At 31.9% G+C, this 21165-nt stretch overlaps 1 protein-coding gene across 4 annotated transcripts in view; it reads left to right on the plus strand.

Moving 5' to 3' along the window:
* LOC143237582 (apoptotic protease-activating factor 1-like) overlaps window positions 1-10441 on the plus strand; it is an 88676-nt gene extending 78235 nt beyond the window's left edge. For all 4 annotated transcript variants that reach the window (XM_076477008.1, XM_076477007.1, XM_076477005.1 and 1 more), the window contains 2 exons: window positions 7828-7956; window positions 8240-10441. In XM_076477008.1, coding sequence (XP_076333123.1) covers window positions 7828-7956; window positions 8240-8527 — 417 coding nt within the window. In that variant the 3' untranslated portion in view covers window positions 8528-10441. The remainder of the gene's footprint in view (window positions 1-7827; window positions 7957-8239) is intronic.
* The last annotated feature ends 10724 nt before the right edge of the window (window positions 10442-21165 follow it).

Below are 21165 nucleotides of genomic sequence, written 5' to 3' on the forward strand. Positions count from 1 at the left end.
ATATGGCAGTGTACTTTGGATAGTGTTCTTAGATTTAGATACCTCACTCATGAGTTAAAAAATAAATAAAACATTCTTTCAAAATAGTAGGAAAAAGTTGGCATTTCAAATAAACATGTTTGTAATATTTAAGCATGGCTACAAATTACAAAGATGACAAGAATATTGAAGTAAGTAAGATGAACACTTACTCAACTATTACAATTGTACTTGCTGTAATACATTAGTATTAGGTTTACTGTACTTGTAAACACTATGTCTTTAATCTAGCTTTTTAGAAATTTTTAAGAATTACAAGAATGTATAATTATAGTCTTCCAACCACACTTTATTTGTCACATTTATTGCTGATAATACATTCCATCCAATCCAGAACTCTTCAGGGTGGCTGGGATACGACAAATGTATTTAGTGATTAATTTCATTAGACACTTTCATCGGATAACATCATTAACTTGAAACTATGGGCAGTGATATAAACTTATTTAAGATTTAATAAGCTTTTTTAAATTCTTCTTCTTCTAATCACTGAATATTTTGTCATGACAAGAACAGAAATAAATATCTGTACATGTTTGGGTAACACCCCAGCAAAAGATCTAAGAGGTATGATTTGCAAATATACACATATACCATCTATACATGCAAGAATGGCTGGTATGGGTTGAGAAAAAATTTTATGTAGAGGAGCGAACAACGTTTTGACCTTTTTCATTTATTGTCAGGTTCACAAAGAAAGAAAAAGGTAACTGACCGATAGTTGACCACATGTTTGAAGGCAGTTATGTAATTGAGTGTAGAAATGTAGAGAGTGTGCTTAGATGTTGGATTATATTTATTAATATAGGTATAAAGGTGTTACTTTGTATTGGTTTATTTTGGGCTTAAGTTGTTGTATAAGTAAGGCTTCTTTAATTTTGCATTTATGCTTGTTTCTTTATTTAGTATTTGAGTTGTTTCTGTGGTTATGTTGTGTTTATTTTATTTGCAGTGTTTAAAAACTTGTGAAGGTGACTTTTTGTGTTCTTTGAATCTGGTTTCCATTTTTCTACTTGTTTCTCCAATATAGAAGTTGTGGCAGTTATTACATTGTATTTTATAAATGATGTTGGTGTGGTGTTTGTCAGTGTAGTTTTTACATAGTATAGACCTTAGCTTTTTGCCTTGTTTTTTAATAAATCTTGTATTAACTTGAATGTCATATTTTGTGACTAGTTGTTTGCTCCTCTACAGAGAGTTTTCTCTACCAATACCAGCCATTTTTCCACATATTTTTCTCTGCAAGTGGGTTTTCTTGTCATCACAAATTATCATATACCATCTAGATAAACATTTACCTGCACATGTACAACCTAGAGAAAAGTTAATGACACATATAATAATTTGCAAATTTTTTAGAATTCCTCATTGCTCTTGTGGTTTTGATTTGTTGTATCTATGAAGTAAAAAAATTGTAGTTTCAAGTGGCGGAAAAACATTATAATTGTCTAATTACTGATTATTTCACTTTATTCATAATTTTAACATACTACACTTTTAATTCAGTTTAAAATTATTAGAGAAAATTGCACATAGCCACAATTGGTGAAGACCATTGAATTTTTGAAAAAAGCAGTTTTTTGTGTCTAATTTAAACCAAAAGTAGTACAACATTATTACTTGTGACTGCTTTTAGTTCCTGAACCAGTTATTGTATGCCAAAAATTTTTCTGTGTAGATGCATCTAGATTAGAGATACTATTTTGTGATGATGCTATTAGAATACCAATACAAAGATAATCAACATTCTTTGACACAGAATCTTACAAGATGTCAGCTGTGCATGAATTACTCTGAGGTACTTATTGGACAGATACAAGGAAACACTGTTTGTAGAATCTCACAAGGCATAGAATGGAAAATAAAACTCCATGAAAGAGATGCTAGATATCTAAAAATCAATTCCATGAAAAATTGAAGGTAAAGTGAAAATCCTTGCTGATGACTAACATATCATATGGGTAAATGTTTCAAGAAGTGCAGTATCAAGAGTGCATCATCTTAAATGTAATATTTGTGGAAGAGATGCAGTAAGAAACCCCTTACTTTTCATTATGAAAATAGCAAAGAGACTAGTATAATAACATATATTCTAGCTTTTAGAATAGTGGCATAGGATGCTTTAGACACGAGTCTAAGTTTTTGGGTTTTAACTGGCACGAGTATGTTCAGAAAAGAGCCATTGACAGATTGCAGGAATACCTTGTACCCACAGTTTAGAATATGGGAGGCTCTATGATGGTTTGGGGTACAATATCTGAATAGTTTTGGCCATCATCACAAATTTTGGGGAATCATGGGTCAGCATAAATAACAATTTCTTACTCCATTATGATATATCCTCTGTAAAGAAACTGATTGGGCAGGATTTCATATTTCAAAAATATAACCCCAAACATAATCGAAGGCCATCTCAATAAAACTATTGGAGATGTATAGAGGAATTAATTATAAGACAAACATTAAAAATGTACAAGAGTACATATGTAATATGTAGAAAAACTGTAGCAGCAAAAGTGAAAAAATATAAAATTAATCAATGAATTTTAATGACAAAATAAAATATTTGTAAAATGAATTTATAGATGCAAAGATTAAAACAGTCGTGTCTCTTTTAGCATCAGCCTAAGAAGTCTGAAACTATTTCTGTATAACATAGTATATTATACCACTAATGCTGTGCCATCTGTGACTGCAGGACCTTCTTGGACTACTGCAGTCCTGAAACTACCAAATTCATTTCTAGAAGTTAGTTGGCCTATTCAACAACAACGTCTCTCTGTCGAGACATCAGATTACTATGATGGACAGGTACATTGAGAGTCATATCAATCTGAGATAATTTTCAAAGTCAATGGTTTGAATAGTAAGCAAAAATCTATTTATCAAGCTGCCAGTTTAAAAGAGCAGTCTTTAATGATGTTAATCAACTTTACAGCTGAAAGTCGTCACTATCAAGCATTAGTAGCATCTTCATTCAACAGGTTTGAAATGATGTAAAGATGAATTCAAAGGAAAGTTCAAGAGTATAGAGGAAAATAGAGTTCTTTGCCAACTCTTTTTAAAGTTTGGAAAGGCTTATTTGGATTCTTCATCTAAAAGGATTAAATCTGTTACCCATTATAATTTATCTCAGATGAGCCTCCAGTTTATTATGTGACGTATAACAATTTGAAATAGCTTGAAATTGAGTTAAATTGTAATTTGGATTTGGAAGTTAATTACATGTTGATATGTATTAAATATATTATATTTACCAACGAGATTGATAAAAACAATACCAACAGAGAAGGATATGCAAATTAAGTTGAAGCAACATCAGTGTACATATTTAAAGGAAGCTCTCCAGTTGGTTATGGAACTCAAATCCATTAAATCCACATCTAAACAACTGAAGATACAGAATCATCAAATAAAGTAGTATTGGAACATTAACTCCTCCTGTTGGTAGTCTGCAAGAACTGAAAGGATTATGTAAGACAGATAGTGACAAATAAGTGAGGAAATAGACAACAAGACAAAAATTGTTTAGAGTGCACCTTTAAAGGACAGGTTTTCAAGAACTGTAGACAAAAGTGTACAAAAAACTAAAAACTCCTCCCAAAAGATGTCAGAAGAAAGAGAACTATGGAAAATATAGCCATGATAACTGGCACTGTGAAGAATAAATATCTGTTAATAAGTCAAGACAATACTGTAAGTCAGTGGCAATATTGACAGGAAGCTTTGCATTATGTTGATTGACATTGGTTCTACAGCCACAATGGTTTAATACAGTTTTGGAGTAAAAGATTGGAAATTGCTTTCAGAAATAATGAAAAAAAAAATCTTGTAGGATGTATTCAGGAGATAGTCCCAACTTATTAGTTATGACACCCACTTTCAAAATACCCTGAGGTTTTCAAGGCAGTAGAAGCCATGAGGAAACAAAGAGTAATATAACTATGTACTAATCCTCAGACATCATCTATTGTACTTGTAGAGAAGAACAGTGGATCCTCAGAGTTCTCAGTGGACTACAAGAAAAGATGAATTCAATAACAAAGATATGAATGCTGTATCTGGATCAAAATTATTTTCAGTATTAGATCTGAATCTGAAGAGTGGATATTGTAAAGTGCATGTCTATGAATCAAGTAAAGAGAATACAGGATAAACTATTGAAAAGTCACTGTAGTAGGTTGTTACCATTTAAAATATGTAATGCACCTCTTCATCTAATTGAATGACATAATCATACATGGGAAGTTCTTTGATTGTGCTTATGATGGGCTAAAGAAAATTCTGGAATAGTTTAAAAAGAAGTGTGAATTATTCCATGAATGGGTGAGTTTTCTGAGACACATAATAAGCAGAGTGGGAGTGTTTACAAACTTCTCTAGGATTAAATCTGTTCAGTATTGGCTAACACCAAATAACTTGCATTAACACTATCATCATGGGTATTTTTTACTCCTCATGACATAAGGTTTTAGTGTCTTACATTGAAAATTTATTAAACTACTTTTCTGTTTGTCATATAAACTGGTATAGCATAAAAGCTTAGCTAATAATCCATATTTTAATAGTATACGAGTTTTAAGCTTTTAAATATATAAGGCAATGTTTTAGAAACTCCTGAAGTTCCCCTAATGTAACACACAACACATTTTCTCTTGGTATTTTCTGTTTTATTCACCACCCCTCCAGTAACTGTGGAATTGAATCTAAATTACTCAGTATAAAATTATTATTTCTGAATCACACCATAATTTTTATAGCCTTTAATTTTATTTGGTTCAGACCTATCAAATATAAAATATCAGACCCCTCCTACCATACCCACCTGTCACATCCTGTCTTTCGGAATTTGTTACTAGTTCTCTCTCATGTTTAAATATATGTTACCTACTACCAACAAAAAGCCAAGATTTTCATCTATCATTTGATGTATTTTATAACATTGTGTTCTGAAAAGATAAGCATCAAATTCATTTATAGTACAGGTTTGGTTCATGCAAGAATGGTAAAACCTGGTTTGGATGAATTTGTAATGGCTTTTGTCTCATACTAAGAAAGCCAGAAAAAATTTGAGAGTTGGGTGGAGTTGTCTACTTTTTGTATATTATTAGTCTGTGTTCTAGGGTCCATTATTTAACTAAATCAAAATTACTTAATGCTTACTATCACTAGTATAAAAATGGGAGGGGGTAATTGTCACTGACTGTTAACAACTGGAGACTTGGGAATCTTGTCTATCTTTTCAGGTAGATAAGTATTGAGTTTTACCAATGAGATTAATGAAATAACAGTACAACAGGCTTAAGATTTAGAAAAAAGTATCATCCTATTCTAAAATGCTCTGTGATTTTAATAAGATTCTTGACATGAAAATCATATTATACAGCTTTTAGGCATCTCTCTACACTTATTAATGTATCTAACTTTGAGAAGGATCAAACAAAATCCTTGGGAAGAGAAGCATTTTTGAGGTTTCTAGGACTTAGAGTGACCTTATGAATCATGAACAAATTTCAGGCATCTCTATCCATTTACTAATTTATCCAACTCAGACTTACACAGAAAGAGAACAAGTGCTTTATAAGATTTCTAGCTTCAGCCTTTCCTGAACCCAAATGACCTTTGGGTGAAGAACTGATTACAACTTTTTATGCACTTCTATTCAGTTATTATTTTAACTTTGAGAACAATCAAACATAATTCTTGAGAGAAAAAGTTTAAAACCCTAATTTCTACCATTGAAATTCAACCCCTACATGTCTATTTGACCAAGATTGATGAAAATCAGTTACACAGTTTCCAAACAGTCCTTTGAAAGTCTTGGTGGACAAATAGATAAATAGAAATGCACATTGTCATGACATAAGGTCAACATTATATTTCCAAACAGTACTACCAGTAGTATTTTTTTGTATAATTTCTAATGTAGGCTGATGCTGATAAGCAGTAAGCTAGGCCTACACTAAAATATAGCACATAGTCATAGCCTGTAAATCATGCATCATCACTCATTGCATTGTGTAATTTGCTACATGTAATTCAGTAATATTAACCATAGCTAGCTGATGTAGTAGGCCTAAGCCTTTGGTGGGTTTGCACATAAAATTTATTGAGTTTAATTATTAACATATTCTAATTCCCTTCATTTTTTAAAAGTGATGTAAATACTCCAACTTTTGGTGCTTGGCCACCACAGAAAAGAGTTTCACAGCATTCTTCCTCTTAACTCATTCCTTTTTTTGGCATTTTTAATACAAGGAGTATTTACAGTAATGCACTTCACTCTGACCAGCATATGTACATGCTGACTTCAAGCATCATTTACTGCTGTCACTGTGAATTTTGTGGGTTTTTTGTTCGAGCACCAATTTAAATTGCTTGCTACTACTAAGAGACTGTAGTATGGTATTACTCAACAAACTATACAAGTGTTTTCCTACCAATCAAAGTGAAAACTTCTCTACCTCCTTTGAATGTATTTTATGTGATATATTATTTGTAATAATTTAGTTTCTGTAGATTATACATCCAGTGTTTGTGATTCCCAATGGTTTTTCCCTTTACTGTAGCACACAACACAAATTTAGATTGTGAGGGCATGGTAACCAAAGGGTGGCCATCATGATCATGGATTATAGCAGTTTTCTGAGGGAACCACAGCCATTTTGATAAATATGGCAGCAGTTACTGCTGTGACCACCGTGAGTTTCCTACCTTTCATTTGCATTACATGGACTGGACTTTGTATTGTTTTTACTAAATAATCCAAAAGGGCTCATCCAGCAATAAAATTTGTTAAAAGAATCCCACAAAGATGCTTAACTGTTATTGATACTAAAAGTGGTCACAATGTATCTTAGCATTAAAGGCATTATTAGTGTACTTATTTTGTTATAGTTTCCTGTGCCATTAATTTACTGTAGTAAATTTTACAGCAAATCAATGGCTGTTTTGTGTATGAAGCTTATAAAATTACTGTTGTTGAGGTGTAGAAGTAAGTTTTACACTTTTACATTCAACACTCTGAAAGAAATTAATCCATTAATGCACCATATTCAGAGGAAAAATCCTTTTCTCACCAATTTCAGTAGTTTTACTGTGTGAATTTTAAAATATATGATCAAGATACACAGTAGTGTGTTGTGCAACTAAAACAACATGCAGAACAAATTATTTGTTACTAACAGGAGTGGTAGTTTAATGGTTTTCCACTTTATTCAGCTCTGACTGTGGTAATCTAAACTATCACGTATTTTCTGTGAATATGTTCTACTGGACCCTTACTTTAAATACCAAATTTCAAGACAATCCATTAATAAATACATGAAATATGAAATCTCACATTTTGATTGAGTTTTTTTCCTTTTTACTTCTTTCACTTGGGGCATGATGATGGGTAAAACAAAATATATGGCCAAGCTAACTAGTGAATGAAAATTCAGTGTAAACATCTTGTCAGTGCTGGAAGTGCAGCTACCAGTTTGACCATCAGTTTTGGTTTCATTTCTTTAAGTAATTCACTGAATTCTTTTTTGGTAACACCTTCTTTTTTCACACCTAAGGTATTTTTGATTATATAGTAATTAGTTTGCTTCTGTCTGCAACTCATTATTTACACTGACTGTTTAAAATGTAGATTTTATGATAATCATATGACTTTAGTAGTTTTTCGTTGGACAACACCTAAAAAAATTCAGTGCTCAGTATTTCAGGAGTTTTGATTGAATAATTGATAAGCGTAACAGTTACAATAATTGTAAAATAAATGTTTAGTTTATACTATTATAGATTTGGAAGGAAGAAAACAAAACCCTACAGTGTGTTACAACAATAGCAGGTGAATTTGGAATGCGAAGTTGCTGTTTTTCACCCAATGAGAAATTTCTAGCATGTGGAGATGACAATGGAGCAGTTGTGGTAAGTTGGATCATGTAATGACAGTAGCCTTATTGTAGTATAAGTAAGACTAGATTTGTTGTTATTGCAAATATAATGCTAACACTGGTAAAAAATTAAGATTTTTTTGTAGTTAAAACTTAATACATTTTCGGTAAAATTCATTAAACTTTTAAATTAATATGGCTTTTGGCTCTATTTCAGTATTTTTTCATGCATATATTAACTATGTAGAAAAGTTACTTGTATTATTGTAATTAATATATGGATAAATTTTATTCAGAAATTGTTTTCTCCAATTTAGATAGTGGGTGTTGACAGTGAAATGCACCAGACACCTAAGAAACTAGGAGTGCATAATAATCACTGGGTGAATGATTTGGCGTTTTCTCCAGATAGTAAATACCTTGTTTCTGTTGCCAACAGTATCAAATGGTGGAACATACATAGGGATCAACCACTGCTACAAACTTTTGAAGTTAGGGGTAGTTTCCTCCGCCACATTTGTCCATCTCCAGATTTTACAGTATTTATAACAGTTGATGATGCTGGAGTTTTGTATATTCTTCAACTGATCAAATCATTTGGATGATGTGTTGCCTTTTCCTTTAGTTAAGTTAAAATCAAAACTATTGATTCTTTTTTTTTCTTTATTAGCATGAATCTGTTTCATGATGTTGCACAATCATACTTAATCATGTAAAGTACTTTTAAAGTTTTTAGCCATAAGTTTATTGTAAGACAACAAGGTGCAATGAAACATAACAGTGGCCATTTTAAAATCATTATTAGGATGTGTTGATCATATTAGAGCAATTATCCAACTGGAGCATTATGTTTTGTGCAAAGAGCCATTGCTAAAGAGACTGGTAATTAATTATACCCAGCTAACAAAATAAAGTTATGAAAACAATATTGCAAAGTTGCCAAAATGTTGTTAACTAACATTGTACAAATACTTTGCTACAGCTTTTCAAAAACAACAAAACTAGAACATGAATAAGCAAACAAAATCATTTCTTGCACAGTACTGATACAGTTTATTCAAATAATTCTTCTCCTGTGCTAGCTCTCTCCTAGCCTTGGCTTGGAGGTATTTCCTGCAAAGTAGTAAACTATATATATTTTAATCAGAGAATATTATTTGCAAGGGAAATAATTACAGTATGATGAATTTAAAATATATTTCCCTTCCACAACAAATGTTTACTGTGTGTTTTTGACATTGAAAGAAGATTATACTTTGAAAGGTAATTTTCTTACCTCTGTCTAATTCTTATTTGTCAGTGACATTGTATTTGTTAGAATAAGTGAAACATTATTACACAGAAGTAAAAATGTAATTGTTGAATGAGTTAATCTCCCAAAACAACTATTAGTGCATATTTGAGCTTTGTATAAATATAGTGCCACTTATGAATTATGCTGCTTAATAAAGTTTGTAATTTACATCATATTTTGAAGGAATGCAATAATTAGAAACACATTAGCATAAAGTATATTCCTGCTAGTCTCAAGCCTACTAATGATATTCAAATAAATTAGTTTCACTATCAGAAAATGTTGTTTGTTTTTTAAAGAATTCATTATTGTTTTACAATTGAAATCTAATTTATCATATATTTCTAACATTAAGCCAATAGCAATAAACATTTACAAATATACTTGTAGAGCAGTGTAGTCTCTGAGGCAGTCCTGGTTGTCTAGATGTAATAGCTTGCATGCTGTGCACCTGTAGGGTTATTTGATGATGCAAGGACAATCCAAGTAATGAAATTATTATCGGGCAGCTATGCTAATGTGGTCAACCATGTGTGATCAAGTTTTGTACAGGTTTTAAAAAATCTTATTTTTTTATTTTAGACTTGACAGTAGTTTTGGTTTTAAAGACCTTAGGGATATCACTAAGGCAAACCAGGGGCGCTCAGAAACTTTTGTTTCTCTTCAGCCCCACACATGAGTTAGGTGTGATGTGTCGTGTAGGGGGGAATATCAATTTTATTGTTATGTGTCAGGATGTGGCTATGATATTTGGTTGTTGAGGAGCAGGAGAACCAGGATGATAGGCTTTAGTCGGAGAGCTGGATCACGAGCAGGAAGATCGAGGCTGCAGCGGGTCTTGCATTTTCCTTGGGACCAGTAACGTAGAGAGAGGCAAGAGTAGTGGTGAAGGGAGAGAGTGGTAGAAATGTACCTACAGAGAGTAAGAAAAATTGAAGGGTGGAGAACAGTGCATGAGAGTGAGGGAATAGGAGGGGTGGATAGAGAAGTGTAGAGATAGACGGACCTTTCAGGGCCTAGTTGCCTGGGATCTGTAGATCCAATGGCAAAAAATTTTGGTGTGGGGGAAACCGAGTACCGGAGAAAACCACTTTCACTGGGTGGGTGCCGAAAAATCTACCCACCCAGTGCCCAACCTGAAATATAAAAGAAGTGTTAATGGCATGTATACACTTGGTTAGTTAGCATTGGTCACTATGGTTAATGGTCCAATTTAAGGGCGAAGTATACTTAGTCCAGGTAAGAGGGGTATCTGCTATTTGAAATAATTGCCGTGTTTGGCGGTTTCCGTTATAAGCTTTGGTGTAATAGTTTTTGGAGAGTTTGATAAATCGGTCCTTAATTGGTGATAGTTGGGTTAGGGAGTTGAAGTAGCTTGGGGGAGTGTAGTTGGGAAGACGGTAGGCAATTTTAATGACCCGGTTTTGCAAGTTTTGTAGTAGTGAATATTGTTTTTCAGACATGTTACAAGTGGTTGGGTTTCCATATTCGAAAAGGGGTCTTATGAATGCTTTATATATGGTGATTATGGTTTTGGGGGAACATCCTTTGTTGGGTCCACTGATGCATTTCAAGAAAAAGATTCTATTGCTTGCTCGTTTGGTGATTTCCTGAAAGTGTGGGGTCCAGGAAAGATTGTTAGCTAGAGTAAGACCTAGAAAGCTTACAGATTTTGTGAAAAGAATGTCAGTGTTATTCAGGTTGAGTTTAATATTTTGGAATTTTTTCTTATACTTGTTGACTTTTCTATGGAAGGTTATAGCTTGAGATTTTGAGGGGTTTAAAATGACACGCCATTTATTACACCATTTGGATACTGCATTCAGGGATGTTTGAACACGTGAGGCTGCAGTATGGGGATTACATGAGGTGCTCCAAATGGCGATATCGTCTGCATATTGTGAGATGAGGGTTGAGTTAAGTGAGGGAAAAGGTATGTCATTAACTTATATATTATATAATAGTGGGCTGAGTACTGAACCTTGGGGGACGCCTGCATTAAAACTGAAAGGGTGTGAGATTGAGTTGTTTATCTTGATACTTGCTTTACGATTGATGAGAAAGCTGGATATCCAGCGAACTAGGATAGGAGGGATGCCGATGGTTAAGGTTTTATGGCGAAGGCCATCATGCCAGACTGAGTCAAATGCTTTTTGGACATCAAGAAAAGTAGCGACAGTTGTTTGTTTCCTATTGAATCCTTTGAATATTGATTCTGTGAGACGTGCAAGGTGATCAGTGGTTTGTCTGTTTTTCCTACCAGAATTTTGATTTTCGCTGATTAGGTTGTTGGTTTTGAGATAGCAATTAATCCTATTGGTTATAGTTTTTTTCCATAAGTTTCCCCAGTGTGTTCAGGAGACTGATCGGCCTGTAATTACTTGGAATAGTAAGATCTTTGTCTTTTTTCGGTATAACTCTAATTAAAGCGGATTTCCATATGTTGGGGTAGTATCCTAAGAGTAGAGAAAGATTGAAGACTGAGACAAGGTGCTTAAGGTTAGTGTCGGAAAGGTTTTTAAGAACTTGGTTACTAATGCAGTCGGGTCCAAGAGCTTTGTTTTTGATTTTCTTAAGAATAAGTTTGATTTCCGTTATTGTTATGGGTCGAGTGTAGTAAGAGTGGGGTGATTGTCTGATTTGAGAGTGATGGGAAAATGGGGGAAGAACAAAGTTGGGTTTGATTTCACTGTTTGGGTAGTTCAAGATAATGAGGTTGATCGAAGGATGCGATATTAGGGGTGACAAAGGTGTTTGTGAAATACTGGGCGAAGAGTATAGCTTTGTCGGGTCGGAGGTTGCTGAGATATTGTTGTATATGATGTCGGGTAATTGTTGGAGGGTTGGGTGTTAGTAATGGCTTTGATTTTCCTCCAGAATAAGGATGGGTTTGGGTATGATTTTTCAATAGAATTACATAGGTTGTTCCAGTTTTCGGTTTGGAGGGTTTTTATCAGGGCTTTAATCTTGTTTTTGGTGCTGTTGATTTGGGTTTTTATGGCTGGATTACGAAAGGATATGAACTGTCGCCGTGAGACGGCGTCTTTGGATTATTGCCTGGTGTATGTCGGGTTGATTTTCCAGGAGTTGGGATTGGTATTGTATGTTGCGGTAGGTGTGGTATTTAATATGGCTTTTTGGATGGTATTGGTGATTTGAGCTGCATAATCTTCTATATCTGTTTCACACACGGCGGTTGTTTTAACTGAAGGTAACTGTTTTTCGATAAGTTGGTTAAGTTGGTTCCAGTTGGCACGGGTGTAGTCGGGCAGTGGTGGGCGTGCACTAGTTTTCGGTGAGGTGTTGGGATAAATTTGTATATAAATTGGGTAATGGCCGCTACCGATGTCATGGAAGACTTGGAAGTTGGTTAAAAATCTAGACTGACTGCTGGGGGCTATTACTAAGTCGAGGATGTTTTCGTTTCCATTGATATGCGTGTGGGTGGTTTGGTTGTTGTTTAGGGTGACAAGATTATTATGTTCTATAAATTGGTGTAAAATGGTTCCGTTTCGGTTGGTTGTTTGGCAGTTAAAATCGGTATGTTTACTATTGAGATCGCCAATTATAATGGAGTTTGGAAAGGAATCGTGAATTTGCTGTAGTGTGGTGGTATCGGGTTTTGTTTGTGGGGAGACGTACATAGCGATTAGTGTAATGGGGGTAGATAAGGTTTGAATTTGGCAAATGATAAATTCGTTATCAGAGGTATAGTTTAGTTTAGGGAAGGAGATTACTAAGGAGTTGAGGTAAAGTATTGCAATACCTCGCTTATTGTGGTTAACAGGTGAGTGTTTTATGTTGTAGCCGGGAAGACTAAATTTAGTGTTAACTTTTAGAAGGGTTTCATTTAAAAATAAGATATCTGTTTTTGTTTTGGTAAGTAATTGGAATATTTCATATTTTTTATGGTTTAGACCTTCGCGAACGTTAATGTGCATTAAGTTAACCATTTTTAGGAAAGGAAGTAGAAGAAAGGTGAGGGAGTACTTACCAATTTATTCGGTGGAGTCTTTGGAGGTTCCATAGTGTCTTTAAAAAATCTAGGTCCAATCATGCTTTAAATAGGTTATAATTTGAAGGGATAACATCTAGGCATACCTTATAGTTCACAAATCAAACTACAAAAATACCAAATATCCTATAAAAAAAGATCAACACAGAACCAAAAACAATATCCATTATTTACACAGTTGACAAAACTAAAGTCATTCAGCACTTGAGTCATCTTAAAGGCTATCCAAATGATTGGATAATTTCACAAAAATACAGTTTTAAATTTTGTTCAGAGGATGAATTCCAGTTGACTATATATTCACTTTATCAGGAATCAACCATTTTAAAATATGTATATATTTAAACAATATTAATTTGAGTAATAGGCTGAGGAAATGTTAAAACCACATTGTGAAAAACCTGCAATTAGAAAAGAACATTTTAGCAATGTTGTTTCATGGGCCATCAAAATATTTGTGATAATTTAAGTTTAGTCTTTTCAGATAATTTTTTTCTTTGTATACTTTGTCCAGTGATGTCCATGACTATGTGTCAAACACACTATTATATCAGAGCTCTGAAAAATGTTTGACATAACATTAGTATAACATTGTACAATGACTTTGCATGTTGTACTATTTGACTTCACACATACATGTAATCTACATTAAAATTAACACAATATGACAAATATTGCAAATTATGTAATTAACATTATTAAAATGTTACTTGACAACCTGACAAAATTACAACTTTCCAGCAACATTGTGAAAACGTTGTGTGTTAGCTGGGTAATTAATGTGGTCTACTTTGGCACTTTCTGAATGGTTGAAAAACAAATTAAATTTTCTTCTACAAATTTGTGTGTGGAAGCTTACTAGAAAATAGGTGATCATTGTAATATTACATTTTGCTTACAACATGGCAACATGTTTCTGGGACTTAAGGACATTCTTTCCTAAAATAATGATTTGCACTTTCATAAGTAATGTGCGTAAGATCTCTCCTTTTAAAAACTAATGTGAAAAGTTTAAGTGTCAGAAAAAGTCTTTTATTTGGGGTAAATTTATTTTGTAATGTGAGAGAGCTGTAGCATTTTGGGTAAATATTTTATTTCTGCTTTTGGAAAGCTGTTAAGTTGCCTTCTGTTCTATCAGTTTTATTGTTTATTGGTTTTTGAAATGGTTTTAAGAAACTTTAAACACTGCAGTCACAATGTTTGGAAAACTGCAAAGTTGCCTTCTGTTCTATCAGTTTTATTGTATATTGGTTTGGGAAATGGTTTTGAGGAACTTTAAAACACTGTAGTCACAATGCTGTGTTTAACATCTGTTGAATGCAATATTGAATTTTTATTCTGACTTCATGTGCACAGTATAACCACACTGCAGTAAATTAATTTGAATTTTACAGTTGTATAATTTCACTTGCCATGAATAAGTTTGGAAACTTCAATTTCTTTATTCTCTTTATATTTATGTTAATCTTATGAAAGGACTAAACTGGCAAAGTCTAAAAGTATTTTTGGCTTGGTTACAAATGTAATCTTCATGTTGTTAATTACTTTTCTGTTAATAAAGCTCATTAGTTATCTGTCTTTGAGATAACAATAGAATACAAAATAACAAGGCTATGATTTTTTTTTTTGTATTTTCCAAGCATTTAAACCTTACATTTAAGATTACCAGTCACCAAAAATGTTTTATTAGCATATTTTGTGGTTTTATGTATGTTTCTGAGTAATATCACATTTATGCAGATGTACATTTTGTGCAGTGAAGTTATAATGCTTGGAAACTCAGTATCAGGAGATCCAAAATATACATCTAAATGTTTGTTTTCACTAGCTTTTAAGTTCCATCCTTAGCAGTAATTTTGATATTTAACTATTTGATCAGGTATTTTACAGTTTTGTGTCCAGTGGGTGGTAATATAAATGTTTAAATTAATGCAGTGTCTCAATTTTTTGCAGTAAACAATGTTGCCCAAATACTTAGGGTAAAAACTGTTTATTGTACAAGTAGTTGTAATCCTAAGTATTTGTTTTTAAAATTTCCAGTTTTACTGAAAGCCTAGCTTTGTTCACTTGCATTGATATCGTAGCACAAAATATTGTTCTTAGTATTGATCGTAATGTATTAGTAAACATTGTGTCCATTAACATATAGTATTAAATAATATACCTTTGATAAGTGAGCAAGTATATTGTTGTTGGATTGTGGCTAGCCACTTTATCAGTATTATATACTGAAAGCTCAGTTCATAGTTTTGCTTCACTGTATGATCCTTTCTCTGAAAGTAAAACATCTCTCACTAGTTCTGTTATTTTCTCAAAAATTATTTCATAATTTTTTAAGGTAGCTCAAATCAGCCATTTGATATGTTTTATTTGAATCCACATGACATGATCATTAACTTTTTCTCTGACTTTGAAGAAGACTTTTAAAATTCAACAATGTTTTACTTGGTCATTCAGATACTAAAGTTTCATACAAGTAAACCAAAGATTTAATAAAACCTGTTGACTCGTATGCTAAGGAATGAGCAGGGATTTTTTAGGTATGTGTATAAGGTAAAAAAATTGCAAAAGATATAAATTCTTGTAAAGTACAAAATCTTGCAGCTTGAAAAAATATCTTTGGAAAAAAAAATTTCCCTCACAATTTGCAGATTCTGTCAAATATGGTATTGTACGTTGTAATGTAATGTCCAAATTCTTGTTACTGGTGTTATGTCATGATTATTCAGTTATTTTGCTCTTTAATTTTACAAATTTTGATATAATCAGAGACCAGTGTAATGATATTACTTTTCTTTTTATTTATATGTATGTTTTAAATTGCATAAATTTTACATAATTCAGGTTAATTTTTATCCAGAATAAAATACATTATAATGAAAGTTTAATCTATAGGTATGTTTATAATGGTATTTTCTCAATAAATAAGGGTAGTTTATATATCTTTTAAAATGTTTTTTTAATAATATTTTGCTATAACTTGAGCAGGAATGTTTTTAATAAAATAGTTTATTTGATATCAGTATACAGTTTGTTTTTTTTCAACTTTGATAAATAAAGGAAGGAAGTACCTCTCGAGCATAATTTCCTTTTAAGGCACTACAAAGCTCTACTGAGCTATTACTTAGTCTCAAAGTATATGAAATAGAAAACAAAAATACAAGTAGTTATAAAACATGCTTCAGTATAGTGGTATTAGTAAAGTTTTTGATAATATTTAATTGAATGGAGATTGTTTTGTGCTGACTGTAAAACACATTGAGACAATTATAACTGTAATTTACATAATTTACCTTTGTTATCAGTACAAATCAACATACAGAGTTAAATACTATCAAAAATTTTACTAGCAACTAAAGGGAATTACATTAAATTTGATCATACATGCATCTTGGATTTAGACACAAAGAGTGGTCTAAATGTGGGTAATTGTGTTCAATTGTCAGGAAAGTGTTTTAAATTTCTGTATATGAGAACAAAGGTTAAGGAAACACTTTAGTCTTATAAATGCATTTCTCTGTTAGTAAAGGTTCTTGATAGTACTTAACTTAGTGAAGTATTTTTTGTTTGGGTGCTGATTGTGTAAGAATAGGACATTGTAGTTTACGTAGTTATAATTGCTTGAATGTGTTTCTTGGTAATAATGAAAAAAATGTTAAATGTTACCATTAGGTGTTTGGAATTGTTTTGAAGAAAAGTATTGCATGTTTAGATATTGGAGTTACTAAGGTTGTATTTCTGAAATTTTGTGTGTATATTTTTGTATATTTATTCAACTAGAAATTCTTTAAATTGGTAAAGAAAGAACTCTAATTATAAGTAATGATTCTCAAGGGTGTACAACTTGAGCATGCAATATTTTTGGGTAAGAAAGTACTCTCAATATGTATATATACCTATGCTCAAGGGGCAGAGAATTATACTAAATATAAGTATACATAAACTCTCTTAATAAATTAAGTGTTCTATATATGGGCACTATGCTCAAGGGCATGGGAAATGGTCTTAACTTGGATGTACAAGTTTTTTGGATAAGTTATACTTTCAGATACCCTTGCTCAGTAGGAAAAAGAATTACATTAAATATGAACAGACAAGATAGTTTTGGTTTTAAAAAAAACAACAACTACATATGGATAAGTTAGTTGTTAGGAAAATGCTTTAAACTTAATTATGCAAATTCTCTGGATAAGTGAATGTTTTAATTCTGGGTATATGAGGTGAATAAATGTTCAGTCTTAACACATTTAATAGAGAGAGTAAAGAAGTCTTCCAAATGCATGTTGCTGTTACTAAAAGAGAAATAAGTACACTAATAAATTCAAATAACATGTGATGACAAGAAACCCACTTGAAGTAAAAATATATCTCAAGATGTCACAATTTATTTTGTTGAATATCACAAAAGGCAATTTTTTTTATTTATGCATAGAATAAGGAAATTCTCTCTGTCTTGATTAATTATAATGAACTCTCACTGATTTTTTAAAAACTATTTTTCCCTCACACAACACCTGATATTAACAGTTTACATGAAATTCTAGTGATAGAAATATTGTGAGTATTGCTTACTTATTTTTCTTATCTCTTAACTTGAGGGAGGAGATGAAAAAAATATCATTTTACATCTTTCCAACTTTTGATATAAAAAAGTGCAATGTTTTCTGACAGTATGCACTGAACTGGAAGAAAGATCTAGCATCAGAGTCTAATACGTGTAATTTTCTTGTGTCAAAATATATGAATTTTATGTTTTTGTGTATGTAGTTTCTATTGTTTTTGTGATTTTATACATACATGCATTTTGTAACTAATTACTGTTTGAAAGGCAAATACACAAATCTAAACATTTCAAGATATACCCTGTACTACTTGTGGTTTTATGGCTTGAACTGATTGTGTGCCAAACTTAGTGTTTTTACCACTTTTATCATTTAACTTGCCTTTTTTTTTCATGTTTTTATTATTCCTATACTGGCAGTTAATGAATTGAGAGAAAGAAAAACCATTCCTTACCTATGGGTAGTGTTTATTATGTTTTAAATAATAGTTTTCATTGTATAGTCTTCCTTGAGGTATTGCAATAAAGGTTTATAAGGTTTTAACTTAATTCTTGTTTTAACATCATTAATCATCAGTTTTCAATACAAGATTTTAAACTAATGAGATTTTATAAAACTTGTCAGTTAACTCTCCCCTTTTATGTGTGTGTTTTTGTTAATGTAATGTTTATTTATTAGAACTTGTTTTTAAAAAGATTTAGTAACAAAGTTCTTTTAGAAATTGGTTATCAAAATTAAAAACTTTTCCTTACTAATCCTTCTCTAGCCCTTTTAACAAGAAAAGAAAAAAGTATATAGTTGAAAACTTGAGGCATTTACTCTACAGTTGCAGTAATAATGAATCAGATGAATCTTTTTGATCAAAAATGAACTAATAACAGGCTGTTTGTTATGATGATTTGTCCATTTTGTGTTGTAACATAATTCACGATACTCTACACTTAGTGTATTTATAAATCTTAACTGTATGTTTAAAGGGATATCTAATAGTTGATCCACATATTCCATACCAAAACATGCACATGTAAATCTGTAGACATCAGTTTATGTTTGGGTATGCAATCATTAAACTTAAACAATGTATTAAAAAACTTAAGGATACTTTTAAATACAAAAGTCATTGATTTTGTTATGTTTGATTTTAAATTTAAATATGTTTTTCAGTACACAGTTTTTATAACATCAAAGGGTTATGGTTTTGTTAAGTTAATGATTTGTTTCTACTTCTTTATGAAATAATTTCAAAACTATAACTAATTACATATGTCTAATAGAAATTTTTATTAAATTCAATTAATAAACTTTTGGTACCAAAGTACTATAATGTGTATAACAAAAAAACCCTGTAAAATTAGGTTTAAGATAATTTCTCATGTGAAAAATTATACTGTTTTTGTAAACAATTGTATTAAAATAAACTAGGTAACATTTCTGTTTTAGTGTGAATTTAATATTAATACATTTGCTATTTATATGCTGCTGCAACAAAGAAATATGTCTTTATGATTTCAAGATGGCCAAAATTATTTCCAAAATACCACATGTAATAAAGTATTTCAAAGAGTGAGAGCATTTATCCAACCAGCGTTTTCCATAAAACATAGGAATAAGTTAGCTATTTTGTTGCTAATTTTGAATCATACTTGTTCCATCCATCATCTTCATAGATTCTAATGTTTAATCCAAAATGTGACCTTTATAAGAGCAACTGCTGCTGGTCTTTCTGTCCTGTTTGTCATTTCAGATTTCTCTAGTACAAGCTTATAAACCAGTCCATACAACTACCTGGACTTCAAGTATATAGGTGAAGAGTCCTTCTTTATATTGCTTCAGTAACCCTGGTGAAGTTACCCACTTTTGTGTTTTCTCTTCCTTACTTTGAGTTTAAGGAACACTTTATTGGATGTTGATATCTAGTAATCCACCTGTTAGTTGGTAATGGTTTATCATTTCACTTGGTTACCAATATATGGGCCAAGTTGGAACAGCTGAGTCAACAGAGTTCATGATTTCTCCTTTAATTTTGTTGCCAATGTATAGGCCAAGTTGGAATAGTTAAGTCAACAGTGGGAGGTAAGAATAGTAAATTGGTTCCATGTATCAGTTAAGTCACTCACTTCAAAAACTTGAAGGTTTTGTAATTTGATTCTCCACAAAACCAAATTATCTTCTCAAACAACTTAAGTACAGTCTGAGTACATGAATAAAATCACCTTAGTTATACTTGTATACCCAATTCTAAATTCATGCTTAGCAGCTACCTTCACTAATATCTACAATGAGTGGAAGTAGTTAAAACTACCAATGAAAGTCAATTCTAAATCAAATTTTTATTAAACAATAAATACAATGTTTTATATCTGTTTAGAATGAACTAGCACTTGTGATTTCACTTCATAAAGACAAAATTGAAAAAGTTAAATATTGCATTGCCCTGACTGCAAAATGTTCTTTCAACATCAGTTAAAAACAAAAGTTCCACAGTACCTCTCTCTTGTGTTGTACAGCTCAATGTCAAACAGTAACAAATGCATACTTGCAGTGCATAGTAACCAATTCCATTGAAAGTCATTCTTCTTATGTCTAAGATTCCACCTATTGAGTAACTTATGTACAACTTTCACTTAAATATTATTAAAAATAATTAGAATCACAGAGAGAAAACTGTAGAAGTGGCTGTTCCTGTGCAGGTTAGTTATACATACTTATAATGTTTTCAGGTTCACTGTTTTCCCTCAGAATAATCTAGCAGGAGCCACAGAATAACTGGAGGCTTGCCATAAAATATTCATTAGAGTGTAAATCTGAACTAGTTTAACTTCAACTGAGCTTGAAGCAATGAAAGAGACTGAACACAGTAAAACAATTTTTATTTGCACACAGACACAACCAAAGTTTAAAGCTAGTGTATTTAGATAATGTGCATATGATCATAACAGAATAATATTCTAGACTGGAAAAACATAATAGTATATAATAATCAAAACAGTGCCATTCTTCTCACAATGGAGAAAATACATGGCTCACAGTTACTCTTATTACAAAGCAAAGCTTGACATATTCCTAAGGCATTTCCTGACTTCTTAGTGCAAAAGACTATTGTCTGTTTCTGTATAGTGTTTTGATTTGAATTACAGTGGCTTTTCCCATGAGAAAGGTTACATGACATCCTTTTTTGAATGACTTAGTTCTATGAGAAATTAGAGTGAGAGGAATTTGTGGCTTTCTGTATTAAGGTTATTTGAGCAATATATTAAATAAGTGGACAGGAAATAAGATATGCATGCATACCACACACACAGTCTAATACAATAAAACTATTACTGGCAACAATGTACTTTTTTTTTTTTTTAAGAGAAAGAAGTATTACTT

Source organism: Tachypleus tridentatus, chromosome 13 (assembly GCF_004210375.1).
Source record: "Tachypleus tridentatus isolate NWPU-2018 chromosome 13, ASM421037v1, whole genome shotgun sequence".
NCBI classification, from domain to species: domain Eukaryota; kingdom Metazoa; phylum Arthropoda; class Merostomata; order Xiphosura; family Limulidae; genus Tachypleus; species Tachypleus tridentatus.